The 21,799-nt window shown below is 34.5% G+C and overlaps 1 protein-coding gene across 2 annotated transcripts; it reads right to left on the bottom strand.

Annotated features, from left to right (window-relative positions):
- Window positions 1-7,851: 7,851 nt before the first annotated feature.
- LOC149545192 (TMV resistance protein N-like) lies at window positions 7,852-12,801 on the bottom strand. 2 transcript variants are annotated; one of them, XM_089790571.1, is made up of 6 exons: window positions 11,777-12,801; window positions 10,501-11,587; window positions 10,057-10,401; window positions 9,136-9,849; window positions 8,632-9,051; window positions 7,852-8,558 (listed from the first exon to the last, which is right to left on the bottom strand). In XM_089790571.1, the coding sequence occupies exons 1-6, from the start codon at window positions 12,532-12,534 to the stop codon at window positions 7,977-7,979; spliced, it is 3,906 nt and encodes a 1,301-aa protein (XP_089646697.1). In that variant the 5' UTR covers window positions 12,535-12,801; the 3' UTR covers window positions 7,852-7,976. The 2 variants fall into 2 exon arrangements, with proteins under 2 accessions (XP_089646697.1, XP_089646696.1); XM_089790570.1 differs by having other exon boundaries at window positions 8,632-9,849.
- Between the last annotated feature and the right edge of the window lie 8,998 nt (window positions 12,802-21,799).

The following is a 21,799-nucleotide window of genomic DNA, read 5'->3' as shown; positions in this document are numbered from 1 at the left end:
AACATGTGTGGAATCTGATCATCATTTTACCTTCATTATTCTTCATGGCTACCTTTACTTTTGCATCAGTAAGATTTGGCAATAATTTCTTCAAGGATTGTTCATAGATATCCTTGGATGTTTATGCAGCTGACTCCCACCTTGGTTGCAATCTTACTAACAGTTCTTTTGAGATCTCAGGAGCAATTTGGTCAGGGGAATACTTCCACTTTCCTATTTAGGTGAGTACCAGCTCCTCACTCTGCATCTTCTTGGCGTTAGTTCTTGTTTCAAACTTTAAAGCCTTGAAGTTAGTGATGACAGCTCCCTCTTCCATCTGTTTCAGCCTTTCTTGGAAGGTAAGTTGGGGCTTGCTAAATATTACTTCACCGTTGCCTTTTCCTTTGCCTCTCTTGGTGAAAACAGTTGTGGAGGCCTTTGGAGGTTTAGTAATGATAACCCTCCCTTTCTTCTTAGTTGGCTCTACCTCCTTTTCTAATTCTTACTCTTCTTCTTCTTTTTCTTCGTCCTCTTCTTCATCCTCTCATTTTCCCTCGATAAGCATTAAGGGACCAATGGAAGTTTTCATCTTAGCAATTTTCCTCTTGCCTTTGATCATTGCTTGAGGTAGTTTGATTTCTAGTTCTATTCTAGCTTTTACCTCATTGTACATACCAAAGACTAGTTGCTTGGGATCTACAAGCTCATTTACCAGTGCTTCAATGATGTCCCTGGTTTCATCAATATGGACCTCATAGGGGAGAGGTTTCACCCATGCAAGTCGGGGCCTGACCGCTTGAATGTATACTCTATCACAGTCAACCATGAAACATACATCATCTTTATAATCCTCAACAAGTTTAGGAGGAATCTTGAACCTGTTGTTCATTCTTTCTTTGAAATCTTTAAAATAATTGTCTATTATGTTGTCAAAATTTATACCCATTTCTGCAATAAACTCATTTATCTGATACAAAATGGGAACATCCTTTCTCCACATGACAGAACCTTTGGATGGAAAGAATTTTTGCACATAGAAGAAAATGCATGTCAACAAAGAACCAAATTTGTAGGGATTGTTCTTTGATGTCTAGATGTTGTCCATATTCTTGTTTAGTTGCTTTAGTAGTAGCTCTGACAGGTCAAATTCCATGCTTTTCTTCATGACTTTGAATACTAAGTCCACTGCCTCACACGGCACACTGTTCAATTGACTAGAGAGATAAATTTTGTGGAAAATTACATGAATTCTAAACCTCAATTCCACATCAGTAATGGTGTTAATTTTCAAACCTCTATCGTCCCACTCGGCTAGGGTTTTCTTTTGGAGTTCATCCTGACCTAGGGTTTTGGTAGATTTTTCTTTGCTCAGAATGGGAAGGCCAGTAATCTTGTGAATCATCTTTTTGGTTATCAATATGGGTTGTTCCAACCATAACTAACCATTGTGTACACGACTAAGAATATACCTAATCCATTTTATCTGAAAGCTTCTTGGCAGGTGTGATATGTGTGTCAACCCTTTTGTTTCAAGATGCTTATGCTCAAGTTTGAATGAGCCATCAAAACGCATTTCCTCTAAAGCACTATCCATTTCTAGGATTCCTATCCCTTGAATTGAACACTTAAAATGAGTGTGGATATCATTAATCAAAAGTACCTTTGGTGGAATTTGTGATTGTACACGATTAGGGTTGAGCGCCTCTGCCATTGTTGGAACTAGCTTGAGATTTGGTGCATTCCACTCTACACCCTTGACCAACATCTCTAAACCCCTTTTCACCTTACTATTGTTGGTGCTTCCGGATGCCATTGTTGCTCGGTAAGTGAAAGAAAATTTCAAACAAATTTCTTAGCTGCAAATTCGCTCAAAATCCCTTGGAATCGCTTGAGTGCACTTGGAAATCTCTTTGCTTTGAGAATACTAAAGACGTGATGAAAAATGGAGTTGAATTCTACCCTTTTTGATGAAAATTTTCCATTAATGTTAAGTACCATACTGATGTAGTGCATGATAGACTATCATCCACTTACTAGCTTGGTAAAAAATTGTGACTCGACGATCAAACAAAACTGTCATTGCTCCTGACCTAGCTCAGTTGAGTCAGTGACCAACCTTACTTAGTATGAACTAAACTCATGTGATCCTTTTGTATCTAAAATACTGATTTGGATCTTCTACTTTCTTCCATTTGGAACTATTCAAGATATAGATTGAAGATGTAGTTCATATCCCTTCTTTGAAGAATCTAATTCGAAATGGTGGAGTCACCCACTTCTTGAGTGATATTGCCATCATTTGGACTGATCTACTTGGTAGATTTAGGAATCCACTATTGTCTCATCTACTTCATGATGTTATCATCTTTAGCTTTCTTTTCTTCTTCAACTCTTCCTATGTTCATGTAGTTTTTAGCTATGCGACCAATTTCAGTGCATGTGTAACATCTTACTGTTGAATCTCTTTTTCTTAAGTGATGCCTCGTGCAATCTATGCCAATGTGTCCATATTTTCCACAATAGTGACATCTACACCAAGTGTTTTAATCCCAACCAAATATTGCTTTGACAATTTTTTTAGCTAGATTGAATGGTTTTGATCTGCATTCAGATGCCTTATGGCCTTGTTTCTTGCATTTGTGACATTTACCTTCAAATTTTGGTTTCTCCTTGCATTCATTAGCTTGTGACCATGTTGACTGCAATTGTAGCATTTTCCATTGAATTTTTCCTTTCTATTGCTCCAACATTTGTTTGATGTATGACCTAACTTACCGCAGTGATTGCAAGTAGGGCTTTGATTCCTTTGAGTACCTTGCTTGGAGGATTCACCTTCTTCTTTGTAACCAAGTCCTGCTTTACCTTTTTGCCTATAGAGATTCTACTCACTTTATTGATTCAATTGATCCATGTCTACTTGGGATTTCATCATCCTTTCATTGAGTTGCTTTTCAGAGATTAGATCAGCTTTTAATCTTTCATTGATCTATCTTTTAGTAATTAGATCATTCCTTAAGTTTTCATTTTTAGATCTCATATTCATGATTTCCTCATTTGCATTGGAGAGATGATAGATAAGACTTTCTTGCTAAAGGGATTGATTTTGATTTGCATTGTTCCTTACCTCCAAGTCTTCACTTACCTTATTCCTTTGTTCCAAGATTTCACACATTCTTATTGACTAAACTTCTTGTTCTCTTTTCAATTTTCTTACCTCTCCTTGCAAAGAGCCATTCTTTGCTAGGAGTTCTTTGATTGCCTTATTATCTTCATCTGAATTACTTGATGGGAAAATGTCTTCAATCTTTTCTTCAATATTCTGATGGTCATTCATTTGTCTTGCAAGTTCCTTCTTTTTAGGGATTGGGAAAGATGCTCCTTTGTTTCCTTGAGTTGAGCTATGGCCATTTCCAGATCTAGCTTCTCATTCTCAATAGCTTTGTCAAGTTTGAATATCTCCATTGTCCTTGATCTTTGCTCAAGCTATCAAACTTTATCCTGAGAACCACAATGCTCTGACACCAATTGTTGGAAATAATCAAGACTAGCTAGGTTACTGAGAGAGGAGGGGTGAATTAGTAACCTCAAAACTTTTAAATTAGTTTAGCACTTAAAACATATGAATCATTCACCATTCATTCTTCTAATCTACTGCATGCATGAGAAAAGATAAACATATATAACACATGAACGCATTATTTTGGTGATCCAGAAACCTTCCAAATAGAAAGTAAAACTGGGGTGGGGATGATACCCACAAAACTTCATTATTGTAGTATAAAGTTGGCCTGTTAGGGCTTACATTGACCACTTCTAATGATCTACCCTATTAGGAGCAATTTGGACTGCTAAGTCCACCTTGTTAGAGGTATTACAAACATACAATGAAGTATGTGCTCTGTTAGGAGATTTATACAAAGACTGTTAAGTCTACCTTGTTAAAGGATTTGGAAAACTGAATCACCTGTCAGGATGAAATAGTAGATCTGACTTACAACTTAATTGTTGAATAGATCTTGAAGTACAGATCACCTCTTGTGACTAATATGTCTTTGCTACTCCTTGTAGACCTTGTTGAATACTTTGCTCTACTATTGATTCACATTCACTCTTCTCAAAACATTACATATCCATTCCTTAACATTCCATGATAATAGTATGGATACATTACAAATGATACAATACATTACATATATACCATTCCAATAATTACAATTGCAAGGTTGGTTAAAACATAAGTAAACAAAATATTACTGAGTCGACCAAATAGTAGAAAACTCGGTGTGAACTGCTTAACTACTGAACTTACAAGGTAACCACTGAATGCTCGGTATAAACTATAGACTGAGTGATGAGCTCAATAAGCATTTAGAATTGAATAAGTGTTATCACTAATGAAAAATACAACATAATGCCAATAGCTGGCATGGGTGAATGGATCAGGTTGGAGACCTAATTGTTGCATTTGGTGGGATAGAGCCAAAGCTTCATGAGGACAGTCATGCTTTCTGTACACCACAACCATTACATTCCATGAAACAACATCTCATTCTCTCATGTCATCGAAAACCTTGTGAGCATCCACCAAATAGTTACACTTGACATACATGTTGATAATCTTATTTTTAAAAAAGAAGAGTTTGTGGCAAATGGAAATCCCCTGTCGGTAATGAAAGAGTGAATTTTCCTACCTTTTGAGGACCCATTGTTGGCAATGCAGCTACCTACTAATTGAAGATATGCATTGGCATTTGCAAGGGGGCTCAAATGGGTATTGGATGGTGTTTTTTGCTTGTAATGTGTGTTACCACACTTGATCATAATTGCCGATTTCCTCCTCAAACAAGGTACAATAACCATTTATTTGTCTCTGATACATGGCTTGCCAGATTCAAAATGTTTGCTACTTTGGTGAAGTATTTAAGTTTTCTAATACTAAGATTCAAGATAATTTCAAAGTGCAAATATTTAATGGCTTATAATTTGTGGATCTCTCGTCTAGGGTTTTTGTCCATTTTTCTGGTCATTTAAGAGTTTGGAAGTTTTTGGGATTGAATTTCCCTCTCGAACTTGGCTTTGTGATTTTTTATTGTTTCAATGTTTACATTGGATCCACAAATTGCTTGTTATATATATGACTAGGTATTTTTCTACAACACATTCTTCTCAACAATTTTGCTAATCATAGACGAGTCCAAGTTTGGGATGTTGTGACTGAATTTCTCCCTCAAATTTGGTTATTTGGTCTACATAGATGTATAGTAGCAGTTGCTTGCAACCAGGAGTCAATAGGATAATTTGTTCTTAAAAATTGTTGAGAATGTCTAGAACTTGAGTATCAAAAAAAAAAATTTAAAAATTGAGGATAGAGATAGGAATTGAGAATAGGAATGCTATTGTCAAACTTGGAAGCCTTTTCTTTGACTTTGTATTATACCCATTCTCTCTACCTTTCATTTTCTTTACTTTTATCAACTAAAAGGTTAATAACCGTCTCAAAAATATGTGTTTTGAGCCTCTAATCTTAACCTTTTTGGACAAGAGGTTAAGGTTAATGGTTAAGAATACGTGTTTCAAAATTTATCTTAACCTCTTTTTGATGAAGAGATTAAGATTTTAAAGTAAAACACGTGTTTTGGACTCTAAACCTTAACCTTTTTAAAGGTTAATGGTTTGGAATACGTGTTTTGACCCCCAAACCTTAACCTTTTAAAATGTTAATAGTTAATGATTTGGTTGAAAATACGTATTTTGGTGTCTTTCATTAACTGTTGATAATTTGAGACTCAAGAAACAGAATTCAAAAATTCGAAGTGTACGGTAGAGCTAGTGATTAGCCGGAGGATTTGAAATCATGGGACTAACAAGAATTAGATAAGTCTTCAAACACTTTAAAGACTGAATTTTTATGTCCTCTTGCACATTTTGATTGAAAATTTTGAAATTTGGGTATGATAAATACCAGGACAATGGTAAGAAAGGTATGTTTATGGATTATATTTATTTAATATATTTATGACTTTATTTATTAATGAATCCATTGAAGAGAAATGTAGTACACGTGTTAAGATAGTCTCGTAGGTCTTTGAAGGATAATGACTAATTAATCAAGGATCATTCTAAGAAATCTAGAGGGTCTTCCTAGAAGATTATGAAGCCCGACTTGAAAGGTAGTTATAGGAAAGAAGGTCAAATAATCATATGTAGGTCGCTCCTCATGAACATAGGGGATCCTCCTAGAGGGTTAGGAAGCCAGATTAAGGGATCCTCAAATATGTGTAGAAATAGTAATATTCCTAGATATCAATCATTAGAATTGAATATAATTGTCTATATTTCTCATAATTTCTATAAGTAAATTTTTCTGTAATAATACATTAATCTATTAGGAGAATTATAAGACTCGAAGCATGGGGGTAGCAAGGCAAATTAACACCTTGAACCCACCACCATGGCCGAGAATTCTCTTTGTTGCTAGAATATTATAATGTTGTCAAACATATGCATATGTCGTTGGCCTTGGATAGAGGATGCTTCCAAGAAGAATCTTAAGGGGTGCGCTCCCGAAATGACGATGAAGTAGCTATGAGCTATGAAGCCCGATTTGGAGATGTCCTTAAGATTGGGATTAACTTAGAGGGTACAATAATATAGTTAATTTTATTATTCTTGTGATTCTAACGTTTATTCTTGCAGGTATTACTTGTCCTTAACTAACCTTGTTAGTGGGGACATTACAAAGATCTATATGTTTTCAAAGGTTTTGACAATCCTTGCACATCAAAAGACAAATATTTGCTAAGAGTATGCAACGATTATTGAAATTTAAGGGAGTTTTATGGTATCCAAGTAAAGGCAAATGAACATAATTAAAAATGATAAGTAACTATTGTATAGAAACAAAAACATAAAATAGCAACAAGATCAATACAATTCCATGCAAATAATAACATTCCTACGGGATCCTCTGGAATGTAGCATCAACAAGACTTTTATGGTGAGCATGTTGATCAATTAGAGAGGGAAACAAAATCAATACAAGAAATTAGTCCATAGAGGAAATAATGCACCATTTAATCAATCCCGATACCCATTTAATCAAATTCCAATTCCCATTATCAATTTCTCTAGACACCAAAAAATATCAATAAGGATTGAGAAAACTAAGAGGACAATGAATGAAAAACTAAGATGAAATAGAACTTAAAAACTAAAATCCATGAAACCCAATAACCACCACCAATTTCTCTAACAAGTGAAATCTTCAGAGAAGTCAGATCAAAGAGGGCATAGAAAACTTGGGAGCCTTGATAGCTCATCAACAACAAAAAAAATAGAGTGCAACAAGTTTTTAAAATTAAAGAGATTCAATCTTCATTTTATTTAACATCACCTGAGCTCTCAGGCCAAGCTGTCTAAATATGTTTCAACAAAACCCCTAATAGAAAACAACAAAAAAAGAGAATATAACATACGTCCAAATTTACAACCTCTGAAATAATTTCCACCAACACCCACGGATGGTGAAATATTAAGGGTAACTATTTGTATTTATAATAATATATGCATATAAATTTTGAAGGGAGAGAAAATGGAGGCAAATGTATAAATAGAGGAAAGAAAAATTATGAAGACAACTGGTCTTTTTCTTAGTCTGCAGTCACAGCATATTTCAGCCCTTCCTTTTTTTAATAGTCTAATTTTGATTGTTAAATAGTAGCTGCTCTATGAAAATAGAAGATTCTGATTTATCTTTTTGTACTAGTTAAAAAATTACATGGAGACATTCTTATGCTTATTTTTAAAAACAAAAGAGAAATAAGCAGCTGCATGAAAATATGAGGTAAAATGTGCTAAGCATTTAGAGTTGACTTACACTCTATGTCTGTAGTTATTTATCCCTCATAATTCATGTGTTTGTGTTTACAATTGAATCCTTCAACCCCGTCAAAATAATTTTGTTTTAATTCATATAATATAATATGAATAACGCAATATCAATTTGATAGATGCTGCCATAAACAGATGAAAGCCTCCCTAAGTCTCTTCATCTCTCCCTTGACAACCGATTTTCTTTCCATTTCATATGAAGGGGTCGCACTAATTCTAACCTCTGAAGTTTCCCAATCTGAAGGGATTCTGATTTCTCTCGTGTCCCAAGCTAAAGATAATTGTAATTCCACTATACCTGATCTCACGGGCTGTGCTCCGCTTACTGTCATCAGCCTTCCTGTCCTTGTTGCCAACTCCTCTTGTGACGAGAATGCTGAAGGAAGTGCATCCATATCGTATTTCTCTGTTCTGTACCACTTGGAAGCTTGTGAGAATAGAGCTATCAATAACCATTTACCCTTCTCCACCTCCATGGAAGATATAATTTCTTTATCACCCACTAACGCCAGATGCATATTTGGAGATTTACATTTTACGATAAAGCATACCAGAATTCCATGGGCGTTGGAATTGATACTCTGGCTACCATCCCAGTCAGAGTCGGAGAGATTGGTAAAGGCACGGTTTGCAAGTGAGCGCACAGCAGGGACTGCCCGCGTACATAAAACAATCTCATCTGGCCATTTCTGAAAATTCCATACACAACATTCAGTCACTTGAAAATAATTAGAATTCTAAATGCCTATAAACTATTATTACCTTCATGTTCTGAATGCAACCTTCAACCCCTAATCTACTGATTGTTGCGAGTTTCTCAATCCTCAATCTTTCCATGAGCTCCAAACTTTCTATGCCCACTTCTTCCCACCTCGTTGCTGCTGTCAGCTCCTCCAACGTTCTGCAATGTTCCAAACCATGTATTTTCTTAATTCTGTAGCAACCCTTGAGCCCAAATACACGGAGAGAAGATAACTGCGCAAAACTGGGAAGCGCATCCAACTCAGTACACCCAGTTATGATCAGCCACTGAAGGCTTAGCAGACCACCCAAACCACTTATACTCCTCACCATTGTACACTCCGACAATCTTATGTTCTTCACTGTAATTGGTAGAACTTGTATCTCCGTTAGATGTTTATTGTAGTCAATGAAGATAGTCTCAAGGCCTGGACAACAGTCCTGAGGGATGGAAATCTCGGCCACTTCTGTTTTAAACAAATTTAAGAACTTGAGGTTGCAGAGAGAAGAAGCAAATGATCCGACCTGGAGATCCAGTTGACGGATTGGGCATCCATGAATATAGAGTGTTTGAAGATTATTCAGTTGCCTAACTGATTCTGGTAAAGATTGCACTCCTGAATTCAATATCTGTAAAGACTTTAAGAGACTGAGATGCCCCAGAGAGTCTGGTATACATTGCAGCATGGGACATTTGTTAATCAGAAGAGAAGTCAGGGATGACAAATCTCCCAAAGATGTCGGCAAACATGTGAGCAACTCACTTCCAATCCCCATGGCTCGCAGCTTGCTCGGCTGATTGATGTGATGGTCGGGAATCTCCTCCAATCGCTTACAGTCGGAAATGTTCAAGTACTCGAGCTTTGTCATGTTTTGTAGAATGTGCCAATCTAAGGTGAGATTCGAACATCCCTGTAATTCAAGGTATTGCAAGAGAGTGAGATCCTTAAAAGAGACTGGCAACCTCTTCAAGATCTCGCAATTGGACAAGTCGAGATGCCTCAGGTTTCTCAAGAGGCCAAAATCTCTGGGTAGCAATGATAGCTGTGGACAACTGGACAACTCCAGGTGCTCTAACGATTGGAGAAGGCAAAATTCTTTTGGCAGACTTCCAATCCGGTTCCAAAATGTGTTTCTCAGGACTATCTTTCTTAAATCCCTGAGACATCCTATTGATTTTGGAAATCTCTGAAAATTATTAAATCCAAAAATAACCAACTCTCTTAACTGCATAGGAGCCTGCAACAGAGTGTGTCACTCTCTCAGATGAGAAGAAAATCCTTCATGTGGGCAGTGACTTTTTATCAGATTTTCTGATTGATTGAGATATTAAGTGAATAGAATTAACTTAAAGAAATTGAAATATCAAATTTTGATAAAACATTATATTTAGAACATAGATATTTAAATAAAACTTTTGAATAGTTGAAAAAAAAAAATACTTACATCCTTGTCAGTCACCCACAGTTCTTCTAACAGGTGATTTGAAAACTGGTTTTCATAGAGTTCTAACACCCTCAAATTTTTCAATGAGCCCAGTGAACCTAGGTTGTTCCCCTCAATCTCAAACCAGCGAAGCCATACCAGATCTCTTGATATTTCAGCAATGATTTGATTATAATTATTTCCTCTGACATGGAAAATTTTAATTCCAAGTGAATAGGCCGGGAGGCTATAATATCCTCTATTTGTGTCAATTGTGATCTTCCTGCCCTGGGAATATAGAGGAAAGCCCTCCCCTTCCCTTGTGGATCCAGCAGTTGTGGCTATTATTCCTCGAATTCCAATTCTCTGTTAAGAGAAAAATGAATCAATCCTATTCTGAAATAAATTTATCAGAAACGAGAATCAAACAAATACAAGCAGACAAAGAAGGTTATTATTTTTTACCTTTGCTTCATTTTCAACATTAATAATCTGCTGGGTAGACCAGATTCGGTAAGGTGACTGATGATTTGCCATGTCTCTTCCTAAATCTCTTAAATGATCGTGCATGCAGATGCAGTCACTATCATCAAGTTCAATAAGACACTTACTAGAAAGCCTTTCACAATTATGCAAACCATTCCACCCTGATCCATCCCAAGTAGCAATGGCTGAATTTCTGGTCTCCCCAATGAAAAAACATGCAGTATCTAAAAATATCTCCTTCTCTTCATCATCTAGAGCATCATAACTTATTTTAAGTCTATCTTTGATATCTTTGGGCAGTATTTTGGAGATCTTACACAATTCATTTTTCCAATAATCTTTGTTAGATTTACCATATAATTGTGCTCCAAATATCTTTAAAGACAAGGGTAATCCATTGCAAGCATTTATAAAACTCTGAACCAAATCTTCAAACTGTTGGGGTGGAGAAGGCTTCAAGAAAGCATGCCAACAAAATAGTTGTTTGGCATCAGGTGGATCTAACAATTTCATTCTATAAATAGATGAAATTCCCCAATGTCGAAGGACATTATGTTCTCTGGTAGTAACTAGAATCAAACTACCCCATCCAAGACTGTCCTTATTGGGGATTAAAGCATCTAGTTGATCTTCATTATCCACATCATCTAGAACGATGAGCACCCGCAGAAATCTCAAACGGTTAGCAATAATTCCCTTTCCTTCTTCTACATTATCAATTGATAGACCTTGGAGACCGAGGTCCTCTAGGAGTTTTTTCTGTTTATTGTGCAACGCACCTTTTGAAGCAGCATCTCTAACATCTAAGAGAAAACTAGACTTTTCCATACTTGCGTATTTATTGTTATACAATTGTTTGGCCAGAGTGGTTTTGCCAGAACCACCCATACCCCAAATTCCCACAATTTGCACAGTGGGAGAGCTTTCTGCAGAGTGAAGCATTGTCCTGTCAAAATCCAATACTGTTTCTTCTAGACCAACCGGATGTTTGGAAACAACAAACGGTACCTTTTTTATTAATTTCAAAACACGATTGACAATATTCTTGAGCAGGCTCCCCTCATCACTGACCATATAAAACAAAATCAAAACGAGACAGAACTCATCACTTAACATATAGAACAACAGAACGAAATAAAACAACCATTGCTTTAATTTGACATGTCTAGTGAAAGTTAAGAATAGTGAAAATGCACAAAATCTAGAAGATCATAAGAAAATGTTTTAGTGCAAGAGATAAGAATTTGGTACTCACTCTTCATTATGAATGATGCCACCAACATTATATGAAACATGGTTGAGCGCTTTCTTCCACTCCTGAAGCTTTTCTGGGGTATACCTGCCTTTCTTTTCGTACTCTGAAAACGCCTCAGCATAGACTCCTTTCGCATATCGAATATCAGCGGTCTCAATATGATAGAAAATGGGAACAGTTTGAGTGCCCATCTTGAGCATAAAGGAAAGCTCCGCCAGACACCACGGGGATTGTGCATAATTCTTGGAAAATATTGCTATATGAAGCGCAGCGCTACGCATTGCCTCTTGTATTTCTGTAGGCAAGGAATCCCCCAAATTAAGCTCTTCTTTATCAAGAAAAACCCTCAAACCCATGCCAATTAGGGTTTTATAGATATCAGTAGCGAGTCCCTCCTTGACATCAGGGCCACGATGATTTATAAATACATCGTAGGGCAGCTTTCTTTCCATCATTGTGGAAGTGGGAGGAGGTGGTGTAACTTGTTCAAAGGCATGTGTACAAAAGGTAGACGTAAAAGCCACAGAATGGGATTTAGTTGAACAGAGAGAGAGTAAGAAAGAACACCAGCTAAAACAGGATGAAAACAGGGTTCCCGCGGACGGTGTAGCAGAAGTAGATGAAGAGGAAACAATTTCTCCAGATCCGTCTGTATGCGCATTCTCTGGTTCACTTTCAGTATTAAAACTAGAAGTAGAAGTCGATGCCATGGAGATGGATTCGATCTGAACTCTGACAGGAAGAAACAATGACAACATAAATTTGATTGAAAGAAAATGTGTTGTTGAGAAGGTGTAGTGCTAACTATTTGTAAGAAGCGGGAGTACTGATAAAGATAAGAAATGACCAAAGCGGTTGATGGAGCCGCTAAAAGCAGAGGAGGGCCAGGCATCCTCAATAGCCATTTACAGCACAGTATGCAATGCTTAAACTCAGTAGACGTGGCTTGCCAGGGAAGAGCGCGGGAGGAATCATTTGCGAGCATCACAATCATGGACACACCATTACACCAGTATTCATTGCTTGAAATGAAAGAAAACCGACATGGAATGTTTAAGGGTTGGGCTTTAACTTTATCCAGTTCACACTGGTCGAAATAGGGGAGAGGACCCAATAGTTAAGTGGGGTCCAATAGTCGATCATCCTATTGTGAACATAGAGTCCAATTTTCTAACATATTTTTACTATATATTGTAATTAATTGATCTATTTGTAAATATAAAAAATTCTAAATGTTGATAAAAAATATACCAATATTTGAACACATGAAAATTTATAAATGTTATAGAAAAAATAAATAAATGAATTCATTAATGAGTGAAATAAATAACTTTTTGTTTCAAACAAAATATCATAGCTATCTAATATGTGTGTGTCACTTAAAACGTAATATGCTCACTTAAATAAACATTGATATCTCAGTATAGACATACTATTCTTATGTGTACAACTATTGGGGTAGCAATGTATATGCATAAAGTAAACCATATCAATAATATGTATCATCACAAATATAAAAGGTGAATACCAATAAATGCCTTGTATTTTCTTATGAAATGTGTGAGATTGTGAGAAAAAAATAGTATTCAACTAATGGTCCCTTTGTGTTGGATATATGTTGTATTTTATATAATAATGTGTTATTTTTATAACAACAAATAATTTTTTTGTGTTAAAGTGTGTGTCTTTTTGTGTTATTTATAAAAGTTATATATAACAAATATTTATGATTAATAATAACTATTTGGTCCATTTAAGTTGCATATATGTTACATTTCATATAGTTATACAATATTCTATTAACAACAAGTGATAATTTTAAATTCAATTAGTAGAAATTTTTAAATTAAGCTTTGGTCGAATGTTAAAAAAGTCATTTTTTAGACACATTTCACTAGGTGCACTATTTTAACGAGTTGTGTGATGAGTCACACCTTCAAACCTTAGTTGTAGATAGTTCAATGTCCATTTTACATTTCAAAAAAAAGACGAAGGTCTTACGACATCCCATGTAGCGGCTACATGTTGACGAAGTTAGCTATCACGACTATTGGTTCCTCTCCTCTACTCGTTGACACATGTATGAATGTCGAGACTATGGAGACGCCTTTTGGCCCACTTAGGAATCCTTGGTGACCATCATGATCATGGTGTTAATTCCCCTCGAATAATTCAAATAATTAAAGATAACCCAAGAGTCATATTTCTCAGATTTCGTAGGGAGACATCTTTGCTTAGAGTATTAGTTATGGTTTACATTTCAATTATTGTATGTTGGATTTTCTAAATTTAAAATCTATTAGAAAATCATAAATTTATCTATGTGTTGATAGTTATCTTTTCTTTAATAAAAGAATAAATGAATTGTTCAAGCTTAATGTTACCAAAGGGTATACAATAATTGATACAATTGTATAAAAATAGTAGATCAATTGTAGTCGTCAAAGCAAGCGGATAAAAGGACAATAAAAAATATGTTTGAGACAACACTTTGAAATTATCATTTTTTATCCTTCCACACATAATGATATCCATAGTATTTGTCTTTACTATTGATAACCCATAACAATAGGCATAAGTAAACAGTTAAGTGACATTTGAAGATCGAGATCTATAGGTGCAAGAAGTTAGTTAGCTAGAATAGCTACGAGGATTCAAGCACACTATATATCACTTTATGTTTCCTTTAAAGCTTTAAATATTTGTGGATTAAACCATCTTAATAATTTTTATTTATTGAATGTTCTCATTACATTTTATGATATTGAAAATAGATTGTTTGTTCTAGTTACTTTCTTGATTCTGAGGCTGTGTGCTCTCTTCATGTAAGTTCTATTGTAACTTTTAAATATTTATGAAATTATAATATTTGTGGAATGTTGTCAAACACATTTGACTATATTGAAAATTTGTTGTATGTCCTAATTACTTTCTTTGTTCTCGAGTCACCTAGTCTCTTCATGTAAGGTCTATCGTAGCTTTGAATATTTTTGAATTAGAATATGTGAGTAATTCTTCTTTAGACAATATTTTCAACCACAATTATGATATTGAAAATAGATTGTCTATCCTAAGTACTTTTCTAGGTTCTCAAATCACATCATGTCTTCATTTATTTAACTAAGTAATATCTAATATTGGATGACATGGAGTGTAAAATAATATGAAGAAAAATTGCTCACATAATTTTATCCAAAAAGATTTAAAACCATCACTATCAATTATTAAAATTTCATAGCTTTAATCATTTTAATATTAAGTTTGTAAATCAAATTGTTTGCCATTAGTGGATGGAATATTATTTATTTAACTATATACAAATAGAGAGTGGACTTTTATTTCATTTAAACACCTTATTTTTATTACTATTTATTTGTTTAAATTAATTTCATTTTTATTTTAATAGAATTACTTACTATCTATAATTTTTTTTCAAATATTACTAATCAAAATATATGAATCTTAATCTAATAGAAACGTAGAAACTAAAATTGAAAAGGAAAATTAAGATTTCAACAAAAAAATATAAGATCAATGGGAAACCAAATTAAAGCAATTTATGTAATTTTAATACATGTCATTTGTGCATTAGAGGTTGAGGGTAGCAATAAGTATAATAGATAGTAATATTCTCATATTGAAAGTATTTTCAAATGCGTCATGTCATAATATACCTATGTAGAATTCAATAAGAGAATAGGTAAGTGTCATCGATGCATGGGACGCTCCTAACATATCCAAAATGCATGCTCTTTTACCCTATATTAGGATTAGTCCACACAAGATTCATTTATGGCATAACAAATAAAATTACATAGAAATTGCAAGAGTGGAAATAAATAATTTTCTATTAGTTCAATATAAAGTGTTTGAGTAAAAGGTTAATTTAATTTAATTTATTAAATTACTTTTACTCTCATCTTAAGATTTCACTTTATGCACCTTACATTTCCATTTAATAATTAATTAGTAATTATTAAATGTCATTTACCTTTTAGGGTTTCCCTTTTAAGTTTTCGATCTCCTTCTACAAGCATTGATCTTTTGTAATTATCTCTTATCTTTTCAGTCTGATAATATAGTTCTTATATTTTCAGAGCAAAACTCTTGCCTCTTCTTTGCTTTTTCTATTCCGTGGCAGGTTCTTACATCTAGGTATTCTTCGAGTTTTGTGGATTTGTATTGCATATTTCTCAAATCCTTCATGGTATTAGAGTTGAATATGTTGTAGCTTGTTCATTATTTGGAAAAAAAGAAGAATGAAGGTTTCACAAAACAAATCTAACATTTTTTGGGTATTTTCTATGAAAATAGGGGGTCTCTAATTTTAGAAGCACTTTGAGGTAAAACAGACCTCATAGTTGGATTCATAAGGCATCAAAACCCCCATTTTCATATAAAATTTGTCCAATTTAGACATTGTTGGAATCTGAGGCAAAATAATATTGCTTCTAGATTGGGCACATTTCTCAAGGAGGCATTTTTTTAATTTTCAGCACACAAATCAAGATTTTCTGGTTCAAATATCAAGATATTTTGGTATGTTTCCTGAGGCAGTAATTTTCTAATTTTCAATGCAGAGATCAAGATTTTTTGGTTAAGCCTAATCATGATGAGTCACATTGTTATGAGAAGAAGTTAGATGGCTATGTCAAACATGTTTCAAATTTGACTACTATCCTTTAGAAGAGAAACATGGATATTCCTTCTACTTCTCACAAATCATCTTCATCATCATCATTTTAGTCAAACGGTAAAGATAGAGGAAAGGGTCATGCACTATGTGCAAATGCTACTCCACATTCTTCTAGATGGTTACTGGATTCAGGTGCTTCACACAGATGGCATTTTCTAAGGATTTATTCTCTTCTTTTGAGGCTTCTCCTACTCCACACATTTTGATGGGGAACAACGTTGTTATGATTGTATGTGGGAAAGGTTCTATTGGCGTTGATGGTGGTACATTTCATGATGTAATTTGTGTTCCATCTTTGTCCTCCAACCTTCTGTCTATTTATCAGATTACACACAGTGGGACAAGGAAGATAGTTAAGTTTGCACAAGATTTAGTGCACATCAGAGATAGTGAAATAGGCAATATTGTTGCTACAAGGACTATTAATCATGCTTCCCACTTATATTCCTTCTCACATTTTGGTCCACCATCTCCACTATCGAAGATTCACTCTCCTCCTTCACAAGAGACTACTAAGTGAAGTCAGGTCGCTTGAACTTATGTGTTATTCCTGAGACCAGTGTTGTGACTTCCACACCTCCACCTCATGTTTAGATTCCATCTCTTGTCCCTTTCAAATATCTCATAATCCTTTTGACATCCATTAAGTGATTCTACTTAGGATTTGTAGCGAGCCTTGGAACAATCCCATCAGCTAGAGCAATATTAGATTTTCTATGAACTACATAATGCAATTTACCAATCAAAGACCTATATAATGTTTGATTTACCTCAAAAGAATCATTAGTCCTGGATAATCTGTGTCATGTCACCATAGGAGTGCTAACTGGTTTTGAATCTTCCATACCAAAGGTTTTCAAGATTTCCTTTACATACTTGGACTGAGTAATGTAAATACCATACTTCATCCAATATACTTGTAAACCAACAAATAAATTTATCTCACCAAACATAGACATCTCAAATTCTTTCATTATTTCATTTTCAAATGTCTTGCACAAAGAATTTTGGCCTCCAAATATGATATCATTAACAAATGTTTCAACTAGTAAAATTCCTTTACTTCCTTTTTTCTTCAAATATAAGTTGTTGTTATCATCTAGATCTTCTCAAAACCAATCTTCACGAGATAATTGTGTAGTCTTCCATACCATGTTCTAGGAACTTTCTTTAAACCATGTATAAAGCCTTTTGTAATCTACACACCATGTTCTTCTTGTTTGGATCAACAAATCCTTCAATTTTCTCAATGTAAACCTCCTCTTCTATTATATCATTCAAAAATGCAGACTTTACATCCATTTGATAAACTTTGAATCCTTTGTAAGAAGAGTAAGCAAGCAGAGTTCTTACTCCTTCCAATCTTGCAATTGGGGCAAGTGTCTTTCCATAGTCGATTCCCTCTTCTTGTGCATATCCTTTACAAACTAATCTTGTCTTATTTGTTATTACTTCACCATTCTCATTTAACTTGTTTTTGTACATCGATTTGGTTCCAATAACATTCTCTTCATATGATCTGGATACAAGTGTTCAGGTCTTGTTCTTCTCAATCTGATTAATTTATTCATTTGTGTCTTGAATCTAGTCTTCATTAAATTCTAATGCATCTTTCATTGTTCTGGGTTCATGCACACTTATCTCATATCTCAATCTATTCCTTGTCATTAGTCCATCTTATTTTCCACCAATGATTTTTTTTGCAGGGTGATGTCTTCTGACATATTTTGATAGCCTTGGTTCTATTCTTCTTTCTTCAGCAATGGGTCTTTCATGAAGTTGAATTTTAAGGTCACTGTGTACTTCTCTGTCAGGTGGTTTAGCATTCATTTCTTGCATACTTATCTTAGCATCAGAATGTAGCTTGGCTTCTGATTGCAACATAGCTCCTAAATGCAACTTGGCATCCATTGTATGTGACTCGACAGTCACAAATTCTTGTTGATTAACAACCTAGTTCTCAGTTCCATCAGTCATGCCTTCATAATAATACATAAAGGCTTTGTGGTTCTCAGATTCCTCCTTTGGTTCATCTTCATGTACCTATGTATATTCATTAATCTTTGCATTTGCACTTTCGCCAACTTTGTTAGTGTTAGCATTCAAACACTTATAAGCTTTACTTTTTGTAGAATATCCTAGGAATATACCTTCATCACTTTTAGCATCAAATTTACCTTTTCTGTTGTCTTTCAAAATGCTATTGTCTTTCAGAATGTAGCACTTTCTTCCAAATCACTTAAAATATTTAACATTGAGTGAGTATCCATACCATAACTCAAAAGATGTAAGAATTGTACCTTTCTTGACTTGTACTATGTTCAAGGTGTAGACAACTATACTAATAGCTTCTCTCTAGTATTTCAAAGCAACATTCTTCTCCATCATCAGTGTCCTAACATAATCCATCACGGAAGAGTTTCTCCTTTCAGCAATCCCATTTTTTGGAGGGGTCCTAGGTGCAGAAGTTTGTCTTTTGATTCCTCTATCATTGAAAAATTTATTGAATTCATTTGATGTAGACTCTCCACCTCTATTAGATCTTAGACATCTCAAGCTTTTACCTGTTTCCTTTTCAACTCTTGCCAAGTACCACTTAAACATTTGAAAAGCATCAAATTTCTCTCTTAAAAACATCATTGTCATCATCCTAGAATAATCATCAATAAGTAGCATGAAATACTTATCACCTTTGTAGCTTTGCACATCAATTGGTTCACATAGATCGGTATGAACTAACTCAAGAATCTCATTCAAGAAGTATGAGTCTTACTCTTAAAACTAGAATTAGTCATCTTTCCTAACTAACATTATTTGCAAATCACATTATCAGCTTTCTTTAGTTTTGGAAAACCTCTGACTCTCTTCATCTTACTGATACTAACCAAATTGTCAATCTTACATGATATAACCTTTTGTACCATAGCCACACATCATCAAATTATGCAACTAAACAAGTAGCTACACTCATGTCAAGATAAAATAGATTATCTCTAGTCTGATCACCATTTCTAATGAGTTCACCATAAGCATCATAGATCTTGGCCTTCTTATGTTCAAATTCAAATTTACATCCTGAACTATTCAATTCTGACACACTCAACAAATTATAGTTAAGTCCTTCCACATAGTAAGCATTGTCACATATGATCTTGTCTATCAATTTTATTGGTCATATACCTTTTATCAAATAGGGTGCATCATTCCCAAATCTAACACTATTTCCATTATAATGTTTAAGGATTTGGAACTTACTTTTGTCTCCAATCATGTGATGCGAACATCCACTATCAATGATCCATCTATCTCCTTTACTCACATAGGATACCAGTGTAGTTGCCTCATCTTCATTAGAATCATCTTTCATAGAAACATATACAACTTCGTCATCATGATCATTTGATTCCTGGTTAGATTCCTCTTCAGCAATTGAGCGGGCTTTCTTTCCTTTTTCTTTATAGTCCCTATTGCTCTCATCTTTTCTACTTCTGTACTTATCTCCATTTTTGTTGTTTCTCTTCTCTAGACATCTAGTAACAATATGACCAAATTCATTATAGTTAAAGCATATGATAGGTAACTTACCTTTGTATTTCCTTTGCCTCTATGGAATCTCTTAGCTAGCAGTGCTTCAAGTTCTTCTAGCTCTTCATCATCTGTATCACTATCACTAACAACATGTTTGACCTTTTTCTTTTTCTTATCTTTATGTCCATCAAGTGTTAGTTTAGCTTTGAAAGAAGATTTAACATTTTCATATTTGAAATTATCAATATTTGAAAGTTCTATTAGAGTAAAGCATTGTTTAATTTCATTTATTAAATGTGCTTTAATCCCTTCTTAAGATCTCATTTTATGCACCTTTTGCATTCTCATTTAATAATTAATTAGTAATTATTAAATAACATTTACCTTTAAGGTTACCCTTTTACTTTTTAGGTTACCTTTTTTGGGTTTTGATCTCCTTTTATAAGGATAGATCGTTTGTAATTATTTTACATCTTTTTCATTTTTGAGAATATAATTTTCATATTTTCAAAGAAAAACCCTTTCCTCCTCTTGTCTTTTTCTTATCTATGATAGGTTTTTACATGCAAGTATTCTTTAAGATTTCTAGATTTTTCTTGCTCAAATCCTTCATGGTATTAGAACTAGATCTATTGTATCTTGTTTGGTATTCAGAGAAAAAAGAGAATAAGGGTTTGATAGAATAGATCTAGAGTTTTTTAGGTATTTTTTGTGAAATCAGGGGGGTCTCTATTTTTTAAAGCACTTTGAGGCCAAACAAACCTCACAAGTAGATTTAGAAGGTGTCAAAACCCCCATTTTTATATAAAGTTTATCAATTTTGGACAACGTTGATCCAAGAGGCAAAAAAGTTTGCCTAGTAGGGTCGTACTGCCTCTTCACACATTACGATGTGATATTTTTCTTTAAAAAAATTTAAAAAATCAAAAAATTTGGCCTGCAAGCCCTTTTCCAACCCGTAGGCCCTTTCCTAGTGATAAAAACCTCTTTGTCAGCACCACTACCCACACCGACCACCGAGTTTTAAAAAAACTAGAGTTGTCACTGATTTTTTGTGTGCCACTCATGAAATCTATCCACCACCACTAGAAAATCCTCACCACTTCCAGAAGACTTTCGCAACTGTGGCTACCACCTTTGCCCCACTACTAGCAGCTCTGCTAATTTCCCCACCTAGTTGCCTCTCTGCCTTCGCTCTAGCGGTATCTTTTTTTAATAAATCTTTTTTCAAGTCATTTTGAGGGCCTTGTTGGTTTGTTTGTGATATCTTGAGCATATGAGGGTATTTTTTCAATCCAAAAGAAGCGTTGGGAAGATGGTTCTGAGATAGAGACAATGGATAAATTATTTTTGGGATTGCTTTCCAATTTGGTAACTATTATTGAGCTTGAAGTTTATTGATGACTTCTATGTCTCGAGGGGCATAACTTCTTCATTATAGCTCCATTTTCTAATCTGAAGAAAGCATCAAAAATATCTCCTTGAGAACTTTCTAGATTCTCTATCATTTCACTGGTATTGTGTACCAAGTGTTTGTGATTCATTTCTAAGTCATTTTTTCACTTCACTCATTTACACATTCTTTCTGTAAGTTGGGGTTTAGTTATTTGCATTGTGGGGGGTGTTTTTATATTACTTTATGTTATTATATCAACCCATCAGGAAGCTTCAAAAACCCCTTCTAAAATAATGTCCAAGACCTCTTCTTGTTTAGAACTTCTGACCCCTCACAACTATCACACTTGGAAGACCTCAATGATTCGACTTCTTTGGTCAAAAGCATTGTGGTCATGTTTAGA

This window comes from Cupressus sempervirens, chromosome 7, assembly GCF_028749045.1.
Source record: "Cupressus sempervirens isolate cs-2001-9-10 chromosome 7, ASM2874904v1, whole genome shotgun sequence".
Classification (NCBI taxonomy): Eukaryota; Viridiplantae; Streptophyta; class Pinopsida; order Cupressales; family Cupressaceae; genus Cupressus; species Cupressus sempervirens.
Note: the sequence above shows the minus strand (reverse complement) of the source record. Positions and strands in the feature narration are given on the sequence as shown.

What these genes read in the sequence shown, in the direction of transcription:
- LOC149545192 (XM_089790570.1), bottom strand. Translation starts at nt 12,534, where the DNA reads ATGTTGTCATTGTTTCTTCCTGTCAGAGTTCAGATCGAATCCATCTCC. An exon ending in GGCATCATTCATAATGAAGA is followed by an intron (nt 11,588 to 11,776) that starts GTGAGTACCAAA and finishes TTATATGGTCAG; the next exon opens with TGATGAGGGGAGCCTGCTCA. An exon ending in GTTGCATTCAGAACATGAAG is followed by an intron (nt 8,559 to 8,631) that starts GTAATAATAGTT and finishes TGGAATTTTCAG; the next exon opens with AAATGGCCAGATGAGATTGT.